Raw genomic sequence first — 21,689 nt, 5'->3', positions numbered from 1 at the left:
AGATCAAAAGTTGCAAGTGCTACTGACTGAACCAGCCAGGCGCCCTATTTCTTTAAACACCTAGTTGAACAAGCCTAGAAATCTTAGTATAAACAGAATTCAGTGCAATTAGTATATATATGGATGAACTTACATTGTTAAAGAATATCAAGGCCTTGTTTGTTCCTTGCAAACATAAATATCAGCCACTTAATTAACATGGATACTCTAATAATATGTCATTTGTAGTAGTAAGAAATTTTTATAACCTTTTTGGAGGGGATTTTGGTAATTTGCATCAAAAATCTTAAAAAGAGGGGCACCTGGGTGTTGAGTCATGAAGTGTCTGCCTTTACCTCAGGTCATGATCCCAGGGTCTTGGGATCAAGCCTGCGTCACCGGGCTCCCCGCTCAGGTGGAGGGCTGCTTCTCCTTCTCCCACTCCCCCTGCTTGTGTTCCCTCTCTTGCTGCTCTCTCTCTCTCTGCCAAATAAATAAAATCTTTAAAAAAAAAAATCTTAAGGGGTGACTGGGTGGTTCAGTGGGTTAAGGCTCTGCCTTCGGCTCGGGTCATGGTCTCAGGGTCCTGGGATCAAGCCCCGCATTGGGCTCTCTGCTCAACAGGGAGCCTGCTTTCCCCTCTCTCTCTGTCTGTCTCTCTGCCTACTTGTGATCTCTCTCTGTGTGTCAAATAAATAAATAAAATCTTTAAAAAAAAATCTTAAAAAGGTACATTTTTGAAAAAAATTTTTTTTTTTTTTAATTTGACAGAGAGAGATCGCAAGTAGGCAGAGAGGCAGGCAGAGAGAGTGAGAGGAAAGCAGGCTCCCTGCTGAGCAGGGAGCCCAATGTGGGACTCGATCCCAGCACCCTGAGATCATGACCTGAGCCGAAGGCAGCGGCCCAAACCACTGAGCCACCCAGGTGCCCTTAAAAAGGTACATATTCTTTGAGTGTGCAATTCTAGTTCTAGGAGGTTATTGTAAGGAGCTAATCAGAAATGTGCTCAAAGATGTGTATACAAGGATCGAATCATTATTTGTATTAGTAAAAAAACCAAAAAACCAACCAAAAATATTCAATAGTAGGGAATTGGCTATGTTAAATAATAAGTATAATTGAAATGAATAAATATATCCATAAATAATAAGTATAATTGAAATGAATAAATATATCCATATATATCCATATATCCTATTTTTCAATCACACAGAAACTGAAAATAATATCAACTGAGGGTGCCTGGCTGGCTTAGTCAGTAGAGCATGCAACTTTTTCAGTTCTTTTTTTTTTTAGGTAATCCCTGGGGCGCCTGGGTGGCTCAGTGGGTTAGAGCCTCTGCCTTCCGCTCAGGTCATGATCTCAGGGTCCTGGGATCGAGCCTTGCATCAGGCTCTCTGCTCAGTGGGGAGCCTGCTTCCTCCTCTCTCTCTCTCTCTGCCTGCCTCTCTGCCTACTTGTGATCTCTGTCAAATAAATAAATAAAATCTTTAAAAAATCTTTAAAAAATAAAAAAAAAATAAGATAATTCCTATGCCCAACGTGGAGTAGAACTCACAACCCCAAAATTAAGAGTGGCATGCTGTACAGACTGAGCCAGCCAGGCGCCATGAGCATGTGACTCCTGATTTTGGGTTAGCGAGTTTAGTCTTCTTGTTGGGCATAGAGCTTATTTAAAAAAAAAAAAAAAAGTATTACTTGACTAGGAAAAGTGTTCATGATGTATTAGATAACTGAAAACCTGTACAATGGTTTAATCATATTGCATTTTATGTAAATAAATGTGCTTAGACAACAGGTTGGAAAGACAAATGTAAGTGGTTAATTTTCTTTTTTTTTTTTTGATTTTTAAAAAATTTTTTATTAATTAATTTATTTTTTCAGCGTAACAGTATTCATTGGTTTTGCACAACACCCAGCGCTCCATGCAACACGTGCCCTCCCTATTACCCACCACCTAGTTCCCCCAACCTCCCACCCCCGCCCCTTCAAAACCCCCAGGTTGTTTCTCAGAGTCCAGTAAGTGGTTAATTTTCAATGGCAAAGTTCAAGATAATTTTTCCCCTCAGATAATATTAATACATGTTGAACATATATTACTTTTTCAATTAGAGGGGAAAAGATTTAAAAGAAAAAAAATTAATGTGGACAGAGACCAAGAAAGAAATTATGTCAAGGCAACTAACTCACAGCACTCCATCGCTTTATTAGGTTCATGCTTCAAATGATGTGTGCTCTGCATGACCTATGCAACATCACTGTATAAGGAAGATGTTCTACAGAGTGAATAAGAGTCAGTTATTTTTTCCATAATGTATAGATTTGCCAGGTCACTATGTTGTACACCTAAACTAATGTGACATTGTGTCAGCTATCTTCAATTTTAAAAAAATCAATTATTTTTCCAATGGTGTTTTTAAAATGTGACTTTTCTCAAAAAATGTAATGAATATTTAACTCATTAGAATAATTAATTAATTAACTCATTAGAACAAATAGAATTCACTCATTTTCTTGTCTATATTTTTAATACTAAGTAAGTATACTTCAAATGGAAAGGAAAAAAAATTGCTGCCTTTTTTGTGTCCTGCAGTGAGCTCAGTATGCTGCTCAGACATAGAATCAGACCTTTGAACTGATTGAGACAGTGTATAAAAGTGGAAAGGAAGGAAATTGTTTTCTTTCATTGTCCAAATTAAGGGTAAAAAGGAGATGAATTATATGACCCAATGTCTCAGGGTGTTTACCATAACCCAACCTATGAATATCTGAGCAGGATTGTTTTATTCCTTTAACCTCCTTCCCATGCTGGTTTATGTTGTTTTGTTTCCTGATTTGTAGTCATTAGATTACATATTCACATTAGATTTCACGCTCTACAGGGCTACATGCCATGGGTTACAGTGTTGCCCTATAAGGCATGCAAAATTTGAAATGGAATTCCTGGAGTGAAACGATGAACTGTTGGTATAGTATATGGAGTTTCATGTATCTTTAAAATATATAAGCCAAAAAACATTTATATATAGGTGTTTTAATTTTTTCTTTTTAAATGTTTTTGGCATTTTATTCTAGATGCCTCTTTTTATATGCATGCATAATTTGTAAAGTTTTGCTTTTTTATTTTTATTTTATTTTTTAAGATTTTTTTTTGAAGATTTTGTTTATTTATTTGTCAGAGAGAGAGAGCGCGCACAAGCAGGCAGAGTGGCAGGCAGAGGCAAAGAGAGAAGCAGGCTCCCCGCTGAGCAAGGAGCCCCATGCGGGACTCGATCCCAGGACCCTAGGATCACGACCTGAGCCGAAGGCAGCAGCCCAACCCACCGAGCCACTCCGGTGTCCCTATTTTTTAAGATTTTATTTATTTGTTAGAGAGCACAAGCAGGAGGAGCAGGAGGGGAGCAGCAGACTCCCCACTGAGCAAGGGTCCCAATGCAGGACTTGATCCCAGGACTGTGGGATCATGACCTTAGCCAAAGGCAGATGCTTAACCAACTGAGCAACCCAGGCATCCCAAATTTTGCTTTTTTAAATATAAATTTTCACAAAGATGATGAAAATGTGTTATTGAATAAAACTTCTACTTTAGCTTCTTTTAAAAAATGTGTAACTTTACTTCCAAAGCATCAAAACTATTTTTTATATTGAAGGAAAATTATTCTGGCAAAATGAAAAGCAAGGAGTACAATTGAATTTTTCCTTACCCCACTTTGCATAAATAATTTTTCCGTAGGGGTGCTTGGATGGCTCAGATAGTTAAGCATCTGCCTTGCTTGTACTCTCTTGTTCTCTGTCAAATAAATAAATAAAATCTTTTTTTTTAAGATTTTATTTATTTATTTGACATAGATCACAAGTAGGAAGAGAGGCAGGCAGAGAGAGAGAGAGAGGAGGAAGCAGGCTCCCTGCCGAGCAGAGAGCCTGATGGGGGACTCGATCCCAGGACCCTGAGATCATGACCTGAGCTGAAGGCAGAGGCTTAACCCACTGAGCCACCCAGGCACCCAAATAAATAAAATCTTTTAAAAAAACTTTTTTGTTCCCCTGTAATATATTGAAAATCTTTGACCTCATTTATCTTTTTACAGTCAAATGTAATGAAAAAATAGGTAAGTGAATCATAATGGGATTCTTTAAAAATCATTAACTTTTTAAAAAGATTTTTTATTTATTTTACTTGAGAGAGAGGGGGGAGAGAGCACAAGATGGGGCAGCAACAAAGGGAGAGAAAGAGCATTCTCCCCACTGAGCAGGGAGCTGATGTGGGACTCAGTCCTAGGACCTTGGGATCATGACCTGAGCTGAAGGCAGACACTTAGCCGACTGAACCACCCAGGCACCCCCGAATGTTATTTCCTTCTAATCCTATTTTGATAAAAGAGGTAAAGATACAGAGGAGGATTTAAATAACACACAAGCTTAATATAACAGATGCACAGGCAGCTTGCCCACTACAGAGAATATATATTCTTTCCAAACATGCTTTTAACGTTTGTAAGAATTGGTCCAGTGTTGGGGCACTTGGCTGGCTTGGTAGAGTATAGGGCTCTTGATCTCATGGTTGTGAGTTTAAGCCCCACACTAGGTGTGGAAACTACTTGGGGAAAAAAAAAAAAAAAAGAATTGGTTCAATGTTATGCCACAAAGAACGCCTTAATTCATTCATTTCCCAAAGTAAAAATAGTAGACTATAGGTTGAAGAAGAAAAACAATAACCTAGGGCGCCTGGGTGGCTCAGTGGGTTAAGCCGCTGCCTTCGGCTCGGGTCATGATCTCAGGGTCCTGGGACTGAGTCCCTCATCAGACTCTCTGCTCAGCAGGGAGCCTGCTTTCCCCCTCTCTCTCTGCCTGCCTCTCTGTCTACTTGTGATCTCTCTCTGTCAAATAAATAAATAAAATCTTAAAAAAAAAAGAAAAACAATAACCTATAATCAACTCAATGGGTATTTAAAAGCCATTTGAAAACATTCAACATCCATTCTTGCTCTTCCTTTTTCTGTTATTTTGTTTTAGGTAAGAATTTTGTAAAAAGCATAGTATATAGTTAGATATTGACTTCTAACAGAATTTGAGAATCTTTGGCTTTTTTTTCTTAAAGATTTTATTTATTTACTTGACAGACAGATCACAAGTAGGCAGAGAGGCAGGCAGAGAGCGAGAGAGAGAGAGAGAGAGAGAGAGAGAGAAGAGGATGCAGGCTCCCCACTGAGCAGAGAGCCCGATGCACGCTGGATCCCAGAACCGTGGGATCATGACCTGAGCCGAAGGCAAAGGCTTTAACCCACTGAGCCACCCAGACACCCCAATCTTTGGCTTTTATTTATTTATTTAAGATTTTATTTATTTATTTGACAGAGAGATCACAAGCAGGCAGAGAGGCAGGCAGAGAGAGAGGAGGAAGCAGGCTCCCCACTGAGCAGAGAGGCCGATGCGGGGCTCGATCCCAGGACCCTGAGATCATGACCCGAGCCGAAGGCAGAGGCTTAACCTGCTGAGCCACCCAGGCGCCCCAATCTTGGCTTTTAATAGAGGAATTTTTGTCATTCTTATTGTGTGTGTGTGTGTGTGTGTGTATGGTCATTGATTTTTTTCACTCACCATCATAATGCTTTTTGTTTATTGTGCTGTCTCAGTTCTGTTCTCTCCTGCAACCTCTCCCACTTTGTTTTCTGGATTTCCTTTTTGAAAGTACTATACCTGTTTTACTTCTACTAGTAATTTCTGTTAAAATCCTTCTTTTCAAAATATTTTTTTTTATAAAAGATTTTTATTTATTTATTTAATTGACAGAGAGAGATCACAAGTAGGCAGAGAGGCAGGCAGAGAGAGAGGAGGAAGCAGGCTCCCTGCGGAGCAGAGAGCTGATGTGGGACTCGATCCCAGGACCCTGAGATCATGACCTGAGCCGAAGGCAGAGGCTTAACCCACTTAGCCACCCAGGCGCCCCTCAAAATATTTTTGATAATTAAAGAGTTTTAAAGACTAACATAGTAAACATATGTGGGCCCACACAGAGGTTCAGAAGTAAACATTACTGGTACAGTTGAAACCTCTACGTCTCTCTGATCATCAGCCTTACTGTCTCTACTAGGTAGCTATTGTTCTAAATTTGATTATTCTTAAATTGTTACAGACACTTTTGAATCAAATTAAGCAGAGCTTAACCTTTGCCCCCTCTTCTGGCAATTTTTTTGGGTGTGGAGGAGTATATTTAGTTTCATTATTCATGTGTTTTAGGAGAATTTGTACATATTATACACATAGCTATGTACACATATAGATATATGCACATATTTATATGTATATATATAAAATAAAATTCTTTTTTAATTTAAAAAATTTTGTTAATTTTTTTGAGAAAGAGAAAGAGCAGGAGCAGAGGGGAGAGGCAGAGGGAGAGAGAGAAGCAGAATTCCTACTGAGCCTGGAGCTGGAGGTCGGCTTCATCCCAGGACCCTGAGATCATGAACTGAGTGCAAGGCAAACACTTAACTGACTGAGCCACCCAGGAACCCCTCTTTTTTTTTTTATTATTTAGGGGCGATTGGATGGGTCAGTGGGTTGAAACCTCTGCCTTAGGCTTGGGTCATGATCCCAGAATCCTAGATCGAGTCCTGCATGGGGCTCTCTGCTCAGCAGGGAGCCTGCTTACCCCCACCCCCGCCCCCACCTGCCTCTCTGCCTACTTGTGATCTCTGTCAAATAAATGAATAAAATCTTAAAAAAAAAAGATTTATTTAGTTATTTATTTGCCAAAGACATTGCATGCGCAAGAGAGAGGACAAGCAGGGGAAGCTGCAGGTGGAGGGAGAAGCAGGCTCCCCACTGAGCCAGGTGTCCAATATGGGACTCCATCTCAGGACCTTGGGATCATGACTTATGTCGAAGACAGATGCTTAACCAACTGAGCCACCCAGACATCCCCCCCTTTTTTTTAAGATTGAGGGTGACTGGGGTGATTAGGTGGCTCAGTCGTTAAGCATCTGCCTTCGACTAGGATCATGATTTCAGGGTCCTGGGACTGAGTCCGTATCTGTCTCCTTGCTCGGTCGGAAGTCTGCTTCTCCCTCTCCCACTCCCCTTGTTTGTATTCTCCCTCTTGCTATCTCTCTCTCTGTCAAATAAATGAATAAAATCTTTAAAGAAAAATTGAGGGTGTTTTTTTTTTAATTTATTTATTTGACAGAGAGAGAGAGACATCACAAGTAGGCAGAGACGGGGGAGGGATAGGGGGAGCAGGCTCCCCGCTGAGCAGAGCCCAATGCGGGACTCAATCCCAGGACCCTGAGACCACAACCCAGCTGAAGGCAGAGGCCTAACCTGCTGAGCCCCCCAGGTGCCCCAAGGGTGATTTTTTTTTTTTTTTTTTAAAGATTGGAAGTTATACAGGTGCTTGCTTTATTTATTATGTGACTTGTTTATTTTACTTACTTACTTACTTACTTATTTTAAAGGAACTGTAACATGGGACTCAAGACCTGGAGATCAAGAGCTAAATGCTCCACTGATTAACCCAGCCAGGTGCCCCAATAGAATTCTTTTTTTTTTTAATTAATTAATTTATTTAACAGAGAGAGAGATCACAAGTAGCCAGAGAGGCAAGCAGAGAGAAAGGAGGAAGCAGGCTCCCCGCTGAGCAGAGAGCCTGATGCAGGGCTCGATCCCAGATCCCTGAGATCATGACCTGAGCCGAAGGCAGAGGCTTTAACCCACTGAGTCACCCAGGCGCCCCTAGAATTCTTTTTAATATGCTATTAGTCTATTTAAATATCTGCTTATTAAAAAATGCTTTTAGGAGGGGTGCCTGGGTGGCTCCGTCATTAAGCATTTACCTTCCACCCAGGTCCTGATCCGTGGGTCCTAGGATCTAGACCCATGTTGAGCTCCCTGCACTGCAGGAAGTCTGCTTCTCCCTGTTCCAGTTGCCCTGCTTGTGTTCCCTCTCTTGCTGGATCTCTCTCTCTGTCAAATAAATAAAATATTTTTTATTCTTTATTTTTTAACATTTTTTTAAAAAGATTTTATTTATTTATTTGACAGACAGAGATCACAAGTAGGCAGAGAGGCAGGCAGTGGGGGGGGGTGGGAAGCAGGCTCCCTGCTGAGCAGAGTGCCCGATGCGGGGCTCGATCCCAGGACCCTGAGATCATGACCTGAGCCAAAGGCAGAGGCTTAACCCACGGAGCCACTCAGGCGCCCTGTGACTTGTTTATGAGAAGTCTGTGCTGCAAATAAGAGTAGTGATTGACATTAGTAGAATAAATAATATATTAATATGTAAGATTAGAACTCAGACCTTTATCATCTTCCTTATTAAAGTGTTCTAATGGAAAATTTACCCCAAATTTAAATAGTTTTAATAATTTTAAAAATTTGTTTCTTTGGGGCACCTGGGTGGCTCAGTTGATTGGGCATCTACCTTCAGCTCAGGTCATGATCCCAGGGTCTTGGGAGGAGCCCTGTGTCAAGCTCTCTGCTCAGTGGGGAGACTGCTTCTCCCACTCTCTCTGACCCCCTCTCATGCTTACTCTGTCTCTAGTGTGTTTTCTCTCTCAAGTAAATAAATAAAATCTTTTTAATTGTTTCTTTTATTTAGCAGTTCCCTTATGTAAACAAACTAGGCATGTATCTAAGTCAGTCTGGGAATTCTTCCTTTATCCTTTCAGAGTTAATCACCTGCAATGCAGTATCTGGTCCTTGAATATATTTCTGTTAATATTTTTTAGATTGCTGTAAGTTAACATAATTTGTGATAATTGTAATATAATTTACTATAATGTATGGCTGGGGGTTTTTATGTTTTTGCTAAAATATGTTTTATATTTTTACATGAGATTTTTTTGTATAATTTGGACTTATGTATTTTAAGTAGGTTTAACTGCTAAACATATATTACTATTCATGTAATTCCTCACACAAAATTATATTATGAATGATGGCATAGTAATCTTTTCTATGATTGTCATGAAAATTTGAATTTAGTTTTCTCTGTTTTAATAGTATTTTTCTTCTAAACGTTTTTCTAAAAATAGGAGTATTTTCTGCATTGTGTGCTGTTCCCCAGAAGGAGGGATACCTTGGATTATATAAAGGGAATGGTGCAATGATGATTCGAATCTTTCCCTATGGTGCAATCCAGTTTATGGCATTTGAACATTATAAAACGGTACTTGAAAATTTATCTTGTTTTCTTTTTGTGTCCTTGAATATCATACTTAGTTGACAAGGCATTTACTTTGACCTATAATGTTACTTTGAGTGAATGGGTAAAGTAATGCCTTTTGAAGGATAAAGACTTGTGGCAGTTTGAATTTTTAAATATAACTTGGTTTTGGAGTTATCCTGGAATTGTTAGTCTTTTTTTTTATTAAGATTTTATTTATTTATTTCTCAGACTGAGCACAGGCAGACAGAGTGGTAGGCAGAGGCAGAGGGAGAAGCAGGCTCCCCGTTGAGCAAGGAGCCCGATGCGGGACTCGATCCCAGGATGCTGGGATCATGACCTGAGCCGAAGGCAGCCGCTTAACCAACTGAGCCACCCAGGCGTCCCATTTTTGGGCAAATTGTTCATGTACACACTTTGAAGAAGAGCCAGAATATACTCTAAGTTGTTAATAAATCATTAAATATTAATAGCTTTCTAATGTGCCTTTTGTTTCTCGATTGTGGGAAAGGAACATTGTGGCTTTGGATTTCTTACTAAATAAAATAGTGAAATCCTATAGTGAAAGTCTGCTTTTGAGTAATGCTTATCAGTTAGCATTTCCCATCCTATCATTGACTTTCACTTCTCTGTTGGACTGAAAGTTTATCTTCTCAAACATCTTAACACAGAAAATGGTGAAGTATGTGAAATTTCATAGAGTATCTTCAAAAGAAATGTAAGCGATAGAATGGGAACAACATTCTAAATAAGCTCATCAGTCAGAACTGATGTCATCAGTATATCAAGACTTCATTGCCTGTAGTAGCATTTTATTTGTACTATTGCCACTCACTCTTTAAGTGTATGTGGTCATCAATGTGCAACATAGTGTATGTGGCAATTCTGAGTTAAGATTGTAAATGTGCAGAACTAGAGCAGAAGGGTATAGAGGAAAATACCTGACCTGCTCACCAGGTGCTGTAACTCTGCTCACCTTTATACACTTTCGCTTGTTTCACTTATGCATAACACTAATTTTCTTCTTAGTGGATTTCATAATGAAACAGCGAAATGAGAAGTACTTAAAAATATTCCATTTAATTTGATGTTTTTGATTTCTAGTTAATTACTACAAAGCTGGGAGTTTCCGGTCATGTGCACAGATTAATGGCTGGATCCATGGCAGGTAAGAGGAGGGATGTATTTTCTTTCTTTCTTCCTTTCTCTCTTTCTTTTTGTTCATTATTTTTTAAAAGTAGTTTTTTTATTTGAGAGAGAGAGAGCACAAACAGGGGGTGGGGGAGAGTGAGAGGGAGAAGCAGAAGCAGACTTCCCGCTGAGCAGGGAATGCATGCAGAACTTGATCCCAGGACCCTGGGATCATGGCCTGAGTTGAAGGCAGTTGCTTAACCAACTGGGCCACCCAAGTGCCCGGGTGTATTTTATTTCTGACAAATTAATTTTCTACTAAAATGCTTAATTTGGTTTAGGTAATATTTGTGACATTGATTAAGTAGCACACATTTGTCATCTTCCTACACTCAATTATAAAAGAAAGAATTAATATCCGAACTAAGAAAAAATTTTTTTACAGCACAAAAAGGTAAGGAGGGGCTGCTAGGTGGCTTGCTCAGTCGTTGAGCGTCTGCCTTCAGGTGTAGTCATGATAACAGGGTCATGGGATTGAGCTCCACATCGGGCTCCCAGCTCTGTGGGAAGCCTGCTTCCCACCTCCAACCCCCCCTCCACCTGCTTGTGTTCTCTCTCTCTGTCAAATGAATAAAATCTTAAAAAATAAATGAAGGAAAAGGTAGGGAAATTTAAATGTACAACCACGTGAACAACATACATTCCCTTTGACAATTCTACTTCTGGAAATGTTTATTTTTTTTCTTTCAAAATTGAAAAAAATAATGACTATAATAATAACAATACATGCTCCTATACAAAGATAATAGTTCCACTTCCTAGAAGCAATCACTATTAGCAGTTTCTTATATATGCTTTTAAAAAAAATATTTATTTGAGAGAGAGAGACAGTGAGAGAGGGAATACAGGCTGGGGGAGTGGGAGAGGGAGAAGCAGGCTTCTCACTGAGCAGGGAGCCAAATGCAGGGCTTGATCCCAGGATCATGACCTGAGCCAAAGGTAGATGCTTAATCAACTGAGCAACTCAGGTGCCCAGAACCTTTTTTTTACAGTAATCTCAAGACTTTTCTTTCTTTCTTTTTTTTTTAAAAAGATTTTATTTATTTATTTGAGAGAGAGGCAGTGAGAGAGAGCATGAGTGAGGAGAAGGTCAGAGGGAGAAGCAGACTCCCCGTGGTGCTGGGAGCCCGATGTGGGACTCGATCCCGGGACTCTAGGATCATGACCTGAGCCGAAGGCAGTCGTCCAACCAACTGAGCCACCCAGGCGTCCCAAAGCCTTTTCTTTATCAATACATAGATCTTATTTTTTTTAAAGACCTGATGTTATATTCTAATCTATGAATGTATCATGATTTATTTAATCCAATCTCCTATTGACTGGCATTTGGAATATTTTCAGTTTTTTTTCACAAGTAATACTTGTGTTATTATTATTTTTAAGATTTTATTTATTTATTTGACAGCCAGAGATCACAAGTAGGCAGAGAGGCAGGCAGAGGGAGAGAGGAGGAAGCTGGCCCCCTGCTGAGCAGAGAGCTCCATTCGGGGCTCCATCCCATGACCCCAGGATCACGACCTGAGCCGAAGGCAGAGGCTTAACCCACTGAGCCACCCAGGCACCCCTACTTGTGTTATTTTATTTGTAGAATGTATTTTGACAAGGGAAATTACTTTATCCAGGGATATGTGCATTAAAATTTGATAGGCGTTGTCAAGCTGATCTTCATAATGCTTTTAATGAAATTTTCCCTTCCATACCATACCTATACTGGGTCTTACCAAATTTTTAATATTTAGCAACTAATTATGAGTAAGCTTTCCAGTGTGTATTGATCATTTGTGTTTCTTTTTTTTTCTGCCTGAGTTGTTCTATTTTTTAAATACTAATTTTTGCTTAAAAACTATAAAAAATTATTTTTATGAATTTGGGAATTAGGACATTGCTTTTTTCCTGTCAGATATTACTAATAATTTATATATCAGTTTTAGATTTGTCTTTTCACCTTGTAATTTTTTTTTAGGGAATGTCATCCAAAATTCTCACATACATCCACACACCTGCATCCCCACACCAGTAGAAGCTGGGTTACGCTGTGGCCTCAATTTTGTATTATTATTATTTTTTTAAAGATTTTTTAAAAATTTATTTATTTGACAGGCAGAGATCTCACATAGGCAGAGAGGCAGGCAGAAACAGAGAGGAGGAAGCAGGCACCCTGCTGAGTGGAGAGCAGGATGTAGGGCTTGATCCCAGGACCCTGGGACCGGGACCTGAGCGGAAAGCAGAGGCTTTAATCCACTGAGCTACCCAGGCGCCCCAGAATTTTGTATTATTATTTCTCTCTCTCTCTTTTTTTTTTTTTTGAAGATTTTATTTATTTATTTATTTGATAGAGAGAGATCACAAGTAGGCAGAGGCAGGTGGCGAGGGGCAGGGGGGCGGGGGGAAGCAGGCTCTCCACCAAGCAGAGAGCCTGATTTGGGGCTTGATCCCAGGACCCTGAGATCATGACCTAAGCTGAAGGCAGAGGCTTAACCCACTGAGCCACCCAGGCGCCCTTTTGTATTATATTTAGAAATGCCTTCTTCATTCTAAGATAAAAACATTTTATGTTTTCTACTAAAACTTTATTTATTCTTTTTTTTTAAAGATTATTTATTTATTTATTTGACAGAGAGAGCAATCACAAGTAGGCAGAGAGGCAGGCAGAGAGAGAGAAGAAGCAGACTCCCTGCTGAGCAGAAAGTCTGATGGCAGGGCTCCATCCCAGGATCATGATCTGGGCTAAAGGCAGAGGCTTAACCCACTGAGCCACCCAGGCGCCCCAACTTTATTCTTAAAACTTTTTTTATGTTGATCTTTTTAATATTCATTTTTATATAAAGAATGAAGTAGGGATTGAATAAAATTTTTCTCCAAATGACTAGTTACTGATGCCAACAGTGCTTACTCAATAACTTACCTTTTTTTCTGACTTTAAGTACCACCTCTATCATATACTAAGTTCAGTAACTTTATTTTTATTTACTCTTAATTTTAATTTTAATTTATCTAAATTTAATTAGCATATAGTGAATTATTAGTTTCAGAGGTAGACTTCAGTGATTTACCAGTCCTCATTACATACCCAGTGCTCATTACATCATGTGCCCTCCATAATGCCTATCACCCAGTTACCCCATATCTCCCCTCAGTAATTTTATTTAAGAGAGAAAGTAAAGATGTATACAATGATATTTAGCAACAAAGTTGTTAATTGCAGTTTTGTTTATCATACCAGAAGGTCATTTAAATATGTAGCTATAAAGGACTGGTAAAAAAATTCCATGTATCAGAATATCTAAAACCTTGAGATCTACATGTGTGGTGTGGTTGGGGAAAGTAATAGAGACAGATGTTTTGAGCATGTAGGCCCCAAAAGGAATAGATATTGGATCGATATTAGGGATACTATGGCTATAGATAATCATCTGTGTTTCTGGTTATTGGGATGACATTCTTGTTCTTGGATGACAGGTCTTAGAGACTTTCCAGATACAACTTCTGACTCTGAAACCAGTGACTCTTCAGTCTTACCTTTCTACCTATATACTCCTCATTTATTGTTTTGCCTTATCCAATGCTTATTTAGCTTTTCTTTTTTTTTTTTTTTAAGATTTTATTTATTATTTGACAGAAATCACAAGTAGGCAGAGAGGCTGGCAGAGAGAGAGAGAGAGAGAGGGAAGCAGGCTCCCTGCTGAGCAGAGAGCCTGATGGGGGCCTCCATCCTAGGACCTGGGATCATGACCTGAGCTGAAGGTGGAGGCTTAACCCACTGAGCCACCCAGGTGCCCCTTATTTTGCTTTTCTTGACTCCTTGATGGCTGATCCAAGTTCAGTAAGTAGTAAAAATAACCAGGAATAATATTCAAAATATTTAGCAATACAACTATAGAGGTCCTAATAAATAGGACTGGTTCTGAAAGCCTCCAGTAACTTGTTAGTGATTGATGCATGAGTATGCATCAATGAGTATGTGGTGGTAGTGGTGGTGGGAGTTTTGGTAGGCATAGAGGGCTACCAGAGCCATGGTAGGGATGTTAGAGTTGGAACAACAGCTGTTGGCCAACTGGTAGAGAAATATTTCAGTATGTTATACTGGCATGATAGTGCTAGTGAGTAACATTAGCTAACAAGTATTGATTACTTGCTATGAATCATATGTAGACCTGAGCACTTGACATGTAATCTTAAGGCACTTGACATGTAGTCCACAGAAAAATACTGGGTGGAAAATACTATGACTGTCTTCATTTTATGGAAGTGAAATTTTAATAAGATTCTACATTATAAAAATTTTTTAGAGAATTCTATTTATTTGAGAGGGAGAGAGCACAAGCAACGAGAGGGGGAAGTGGGGAGGAAGAGAGAGAAGCAGACTGCTCTCTGAACGGGGAGCCCGATGTGGAGCTCTGTATCAGGACCCTGAGATCAAGACCTGAGCTGAAGGCTGACGCTTAACCAACTGAGCCACCCTGTTGCCCCTAAATTACAACGTATGATGTATAATATTATACGTCACTTTTTAAATTTTCTGTCTTTTAAATTCAGCTTTACAAGTGACTGATCAAAAGTTTTTCTTTGAAGCTTGTAAGAAAGATTAAGTTGGATTATGAATATGAGTTAAATCCTGAAGACTTTGTGTTGCTGCCTTTTCACGGCATTTCATTATTGAATAGCATTATTCATTCAAAGGGTATTTCTAGTTTCACTTTTTTTTAAAATGAAAGACATGTTAATATCAAGTTTTCAGTACATATTAGAAAATAATAATAACCAAAAGGAACTTTGATTATAAATTTTAATTTTTAGAGAAAAACGTTTTTAAAAAGTTTTTTAAAATGCTAGCAATTACACCGTAAGACTAGTGCTTCCAGGGGCACCTGGGTGGCTCAGTGGGTTAAAGCCTCTGCTTTCGGCTCAGGTCATGATCTCAGGGTCCTGGGATCGAGCCCCGCATCAGGCTCTCTGCTCTCAGCAGGGAGCCTGCTTCACCCCCTCTCTCTGCCTGCCTCTCTGCCTACTTGTGATCTCTGTCTGTCACATAAATAAATAAAATATTAAAAAAAAAAAGACTAGTGCTTCCATTATTTAATGATTATATTTTTATTACCATGTTTAAGTAATTACAGTTTACATTTTGTTTCTATGATTGTAAATAGTTGGAATGAATGTTCTAGTTTCTTTATATCGGGTATCTTTGCTCCTGTACCTTTGGTGGCCTTTGAATGTAAGTTTGGAAATTTTTATATTTGCCAAGATAAAAAGTGGTGGTTTTTCACAATCATTTCAACTGAGCTTATTTTAAAGCTTTTTTGAACTTCAGCATTTTCCTCATCTTACAATTAAAATCCAGTACATGAGGAACCTTAGTCAACCAGAAAAAGGAAAAACTAGGGACTGAGAATCAAGATTTGTATTTAAGAAGAGTCTTCTTTCCTTCTGTATGTTTCAGTTGTTTGAAATCAGTCTTGCTCTGCCAGTTCTTATTGAACTAAGAGTGATGGGATAGAGAAAAAAGAGGGAAGAGTTAGAAACTAGAAGTCGTAAGCTGAGTTCCGTTTGCTGCCTTCTCTGGACTATTCCAGTTTGGTGTTTTGGCTCAAGGTTAGGAGGTCAAATGTACAGAACACTTCCAGGATCCTGGCTGGCCTCTATTACATTATATTGACCATGGGCAGATCATTTAAACTTTCCGTAATTCACATTCTATTTGTTAATGTGGAGCTTGTGTTTGTCCAACTCTCTCTTTCTGAATTGTTCTGAAGGTCAAAGAATTGCTTTGAAAATATTCTGAAAGATCTTAGGTCCTCCTGGGGCACTTGGGTATCTCAGTTGCTTAATCGATTACCTTCGTCCCAGGTCATGATCTCTGGATCCTGGGATCAAACCCTGTGTTTGGCTTCCCCGTTCAGGAGGGAGCCTGCTTCTGCTGCTTTCTCTGCCACTCCCCCTACTTGTGCTCTCTCACTCTCGCTCTCTCTCAAATAAATAAAATCTTAAAAAAAAAAAAAAAATCAGAGGTGCTCCTTAAATATTAGAGGATGTTATTAAATCTCCTATGCCAGTGACTTGTTACATGGTCTTGAGCCAGCCACCTGAATTACTTGTTCCTCTTTCTGTCTCATTTGTAACACAGGGAAAATTTTAGTTTAAATAAAGGTGATATTCAAAATATTTAACAATCAGGATAGCATGGGTAGCAACCAGTCAGGACAGAGGCTGGATGTCAGGAGTGAGAATGGATGTATGGTGCTGTTACTAGGTTTTTATTAGAACAAGTTGTTATTATTAGGACAGTAGCACACTGTAGTTTTGAGAATCTCAAGGAGACTTGGAGGCACTTTTCCCAGACCTTAATATTTAAAAGGGAATGGTATTCCCCTCTGAGCCCTTATCCCAAGTCCAGAAGTAAGAAGCTTCCTATATTTTTGGAGAAATTACTCTTCTGAGCTAGTAGTACAACCCTTGATTTCAGAACTTACTTTCTTTAGTTAATGTATTTGAGGCCTAATCTGTGTATGGGATGGGCATGATGTTCAGACCTCTGCTTTCTACCCCTTTGCCTTTTTGACTTAACATCATGCAGTTACTGAAACATCTGATTTCCATAGGAGACTGTTGTACTAAGGGTATCTGTAGTCACACATGGTTACTCCTTTTGGATAATAATGACCACAGATGTGGCTCCTGAATGTCATAGTTGAATTATTTCTCCCTAGAAGTCTGTCTAAGATTCAGAGGTTGCACATAATGATAAACAGGTTATTAGTTATTTACAACTGAACCTTAATCATCAGGCTTGAAGCAATGATGTAGTTCCAGAATACAGGATACAGTAGAATTAAACTTTCTTGGACATCTACTCTAGACCAATTTCTTTAGCTTCATGGCTTATCTTTTGTAATATGATGCATGGACCCCTTTCTTTGTCCAAAGTATTCATTTCAAATCCATGCAATTTTTTCATTGAACTTTGATCTCTTTGGATGTGTACATGAAGTCTGGATGCTGCTCCTACTGTGGTAGCCTCAGATGGGAAGGAAGGTAGTGAGCTAGGGAGGGAAGCCATCTTGAAAAACTGAAATCTCCTTCCATATTCATTGAGAAGTTGGAGAGGAAGGAGATTAATTGATGAGGGTCTGTATATGCTCCTTTGCTTCAATCATTTATTATCCAATTTCTAATATCTATTCCTCTCTTTGAAACTGGGGCAGGGGTTCAAGAGCAACTGGTTCCACGGGTCCCAAACAGACCAGGTTTGGCCACTGATAAAATCCAAAGAACAGAGACCAGGTGGTGATGAAACAGGAAAGAAATTTATTTCAGTGAAACCATCACCTAGAAGACAACAGACTAATGTCTCAAAGACCGCTCCAAAGTGGTGAAAATACTTCTAGGTTTATATAAGGAAGATGTGGAACAAAGGTCAGTAAGTACATGCAGGTGGGCAGTAAAGGTCAGGTTAGTAATTGTCTTGGCATCAGTCATGCTGGGTCATGCTGGTGTCAAGGCACTTGTCATTGCTTGAGGGGTAGTTTTCTACCCATCATGGGATGTTTGCTTGCAGTGTCTTTTGCCTGAGTTAAGAGATAAGCTGGAAAGGAGAACTTAAGCAATGAGAAAGTACAAACTGAGGTCAAAATGGAAATAGTTGAAATCTTTTCAAATCCCCAACACCAAAACACCATTCCTTTTCTATGGAAGGAAAAAGTGATGACAATCATTTCTTCTGTAGCTGTTTCCTACTGATGGAGACAGTGTAGGGATTTTGGAATGACTCTGACAGCATAGGAGAACTTCATTTCTTAAGTCCCTCCTGAAATAGACAGTAAGAGCATCTCTAAGCTTGTGTGAATGGTGCAGGTTCCTGTTTGACAAATAAAAAAAGTCAAATTTTAACAACTAAAAAGAAAAAGAACAAGAAATATAGCAATGCTTAGCAGGGTATATATTTCCATTTGGGAGGAATCAAATTTAGCCAATTGTTAAAAGGATCTAGATCTAGGGCACCTATAGCAGTGACGTTTTGTTTACATCTTTCCTGGCTTTAGTTACATTATTTTTTTTAAAGGCTTTATTTATTTATTTGTCAGAGACAGAGAGATAGAGAGCCCAAGCAGGGGAGTGGCAGGCGCCTGGGTGGCTCAGTGGGTTGAGCGTCTGCCTTTGGCTCAGATCATGATCTCAGGACCCTGGGATCGAGCACCACATCAGGCTCTCTGTTCAGCGGGGGGCCTGCTTCCCCCTCTCTCTCTGCCTGCCTCTCTGCCTACATGTGATCTCTCTCTGTCAAATAAATAAATAAATAAATAATTTTTTAATAATAAAAAAATAAAACTCATTTATTCCATGGGGTGCCTGGGTGGCTCAGTTGGTTGAGCTTCCAACTCTTGATTTTAGCTCAGGTAATGATCTCAGGGTTGTGAATTTAGCCCTGCATCCAGCTCTGTGTTGGGCGTGAAGCCAGCTTGAGATTCTCTTTCCTTCTCCCTTTGTCTCCTCCCCACCCCGCCCTCCTATCCCCCCCAACCAAAAAAAAACAAAGAAACCCATTCATTCCAATCTTAGTTCTGAACATGCTTAAAATTCTTTTCCAAAGATTCTACTTCACATACTTACAGCTTCCTTTATACATTCAGATTTAGTCATAAGCTTTCTTTCTCTAAGTAAGAGAAATCTATTGTCTCTTGTAGGACAAAATTATGTTCTTTTCCCTCAGCAAAAGTGTATTCTCATCCTTGTACCATTTTATTTATTCAATCTACTTGTCCTTAACAATTACTTATGAAAATTTTGAGATAGACAAAATTGATCTTCACTTTAAGTCGTCTTTTTGCTGACAAATTGCAACAGAGATAACATGAATTTATTTGACGTTTTAGTAAACCTTGATAGAATAAAAGTTTATATTTAATACTGGTAACTCTAAAGACACGTTTATTTTAATTAAACCAACTATCTTGAGTTAGCTTTGATACTGAGTATGTTGCACGTCCTCTAAAAAAATCAGTTTTGTTGCCCGCTGTCAGTTTTACCTGGGGCTCCGGTGAGGAAATCTGAACTGGTGGTTTAAGTCCAGGGGAACCTCTGGACCTCTTCATGTTGATTTGGGAGGTGCTTCAGTTTGAACCTCATGAGGAAGTAGCCAAACAGCTTGGGGTGCCTTTTGCTCCTTGATAGCAAGGGTAGGAGGAGCAGGAGCCCATGGTGTTAGAGGTGCTGAGGATGGTACAGGAGCTGGCTAGCCAGTGGTAGTGCAGGAGCTGGAGGATAGGGAGGCCGAGGCAGAGGTGCAGGGGAGCCATTGGCAAGGCCAGAGACAGATTGGAAGTTTGGACTAACATTCCTTTATCTCTGTCTCCTGTCTTTCCTTTTGCCATGCCAGGCTTTTTTTCTCTGGCTGTTTTTCAGCCCTCTGCACCATTTATTCAAAATATGTCCTGATGGACTTTCTTCGGGAACAGAAGATGTATTCCCTATCTTCCTAGGTAAATGTTCAGAAAGAACACAGAAGAAACAAAATGATAACTAAATGAAACCAAGAATACCTCCGTTAGTATTCATTCTTCCCCAGAAGTCAGGGGTTTCACTGACTGAATGAACCAAATGGCTTCTTAGTTTTTGGTTCTCCCCAAAAGTCAGAGCTTCACCAGCTGAACCAGGTGGCTTCCTAGACAAAGCTAAGAAAACCAAACCAAAACTCCCTATTTGGAGGCAACCAAATGGGAGGAAGGAATTCAAGGGAGCCATTCAGTGGCCATCTTTCCTCTGAGCTTAACAAATACATAGGCCAGGTGGTATTACTAGAATATCATTTTCTTCTCAATCATAGGTTTATAATTAAAAGTAGACCAGTCAGCCAATGTTTTCTCTAGGAGGCTTTGAAAGGGTATAGAAATATTACTTCTCATCTGGTACATACACTCACATAGGTACAAATTCCAACAGAGATCCTGCCAAATATGTACCCTAGCTTCCTGTTTATTTCTCATTGTTCCTCTTTCCATCAGTACCTTCACAAATTTCAGTGGCCTCTGCCACAAATCCAAGCTATGCAAGCCTGAACAAACAGGTTATGAAAACCTGACAGATGGTTCGAAAGAACCCAATAGCAGGGAACTAAAGAAGTACAGGGTCCAATAGGCATTTATTGGGGGGAACTTACCAGGAGCCAAATTTCTAGGACCTGCTACTTCTAATTCATTTCTCTATTTCACCAAATGCAGTTAGGACAGTTGGTGCCAGTTCTGGGCAACTGAGAAAGTCCTCGAAATGAAACAGGTTTCAGCAGCAAGTAGCTACAGGTAGCGGACTCAGACCTATCACAGCCCTAGCTCGGGAAACACAGGGAGGTGAGGGGTGCTGCCACGGCTAACTGCTCTCTATTGGGGAGTCCTGAGGGGGCTGGATAAATCAGAAGTATAGCTCCTGACTGGCTCACCAGAACTGTAGCTGGGGCTCAAGGGTACAAGAGCGCCTTGCTCCAGGGTTCCCAAACAGACCAGGTTTGGCCACGTGCTGTGGATAAAATCCAAAGGTAGAGGAGGGGATGGCAGTAGAACAAGAAAGGAATTTTATTTCTGTGACGCCCTTACCCAGAATACAGTGGACTAACATCTCAAAGACTGTCTTGAAGGGCTGAAAATACTTCTAGGTTGATATAAAGAAATTGTGGACAAAGGTCGGTGAATACGTGCAGGTGGGCAGTACAGGTTAGGTCGATCATTGTTGTGATGTCAATCCCACGGGGTCTCGCTGGCTCAGGGCCATTGTTATTGCTTGAGGGATGCTCACAGAATGCTCTGCCCACTTGGTCTTTTGCCTGAGTTAAGAGATAAGCTGGAAAGAACTTAAGCAATTAGAAAGTGAAGACTGAGGTCAAAATGGAGGTGGTTGAAGTTCTCTCTCATCTTCCCTCTACTGCCTCTGCCTTATAGTGTTAGTTCCTCTGTTAAGAAGTTCTTTATGCTTCTTGCTGGAGCAAAATAAAAAATTCATATTTTAAAAAATTCATATTTGTTATATTTTCAGAATCTCTGAAGTTTTAATGACCAAGAATTATCTTTCTTTAGTATCATGGTTACAAATATAATTTGCAATCATAGGATTTTTGTGTTTTATACAGTGATTATGAGGTAGTGTTGAGCTCTTCAGAGCTTTGCAAATCAGCAAAATCTAACTGCTGATTAAAGTATGTTTTTGGTTATCACAATTCCTGGATTCTATACTATGGAGACAATAAGAGGGTGAGAATCTAGGGAAAAAGCTGTCTCAGTCAGTCTGGATTCATCATTAATCCTCAGTTTCTTGGCTAAGGGAGGGAAAGAGAAGTTTTGCACGTACACAAAAATTACGGGCACATCTCAAC

At 39.6% G+C, this 21,689-nt stretch overlaps 1 protein-coding gene across 1 annotated transcript in view; it reads left to right on the top strand.

The window, feature by feature from the left end:
* SLC25A16 (solute carrier family 25 member 16) overlaps positions 1 to 21,689 on the top strand; it is a 45,418-nt gene that overhangs the window by 6,594 nt on the left and 17,135 nt on the right. The window contains exons 3-4 of the mRNA XM_046027922.1: positions 9,012 to 9,145; positions 10,247 to 10,310. Of these exons, the coding sequence (XP_045883878.1) occupies positions 9,012 to 9,145; positions 10,247 to 10,310 (198 nt within the window). The remainder of the gene's footprint in view (positions 1 to 9,011; positions 9,146 to 10,246; positions 10,311 to 21,689) is intronic.

This window comes from Meles meles, chromosome 13, assembly GCF_922984935.1.
Source record: "Meles meles chromosome 13, mMelMel3.1 paternal haplotype, whole genome shotgun sequence".
Taxonomy (NCBI): domain Eukaryota; kingdom Metazoa; phylum Chordata; class Mammalia; order Carnivora; family Mustelidae; genus Meles; species Meles meles.
Note: the sequence above shows the minus strand (reverse complement) of the source record. Positions and strands in the feature narration are given on the sequence as shown.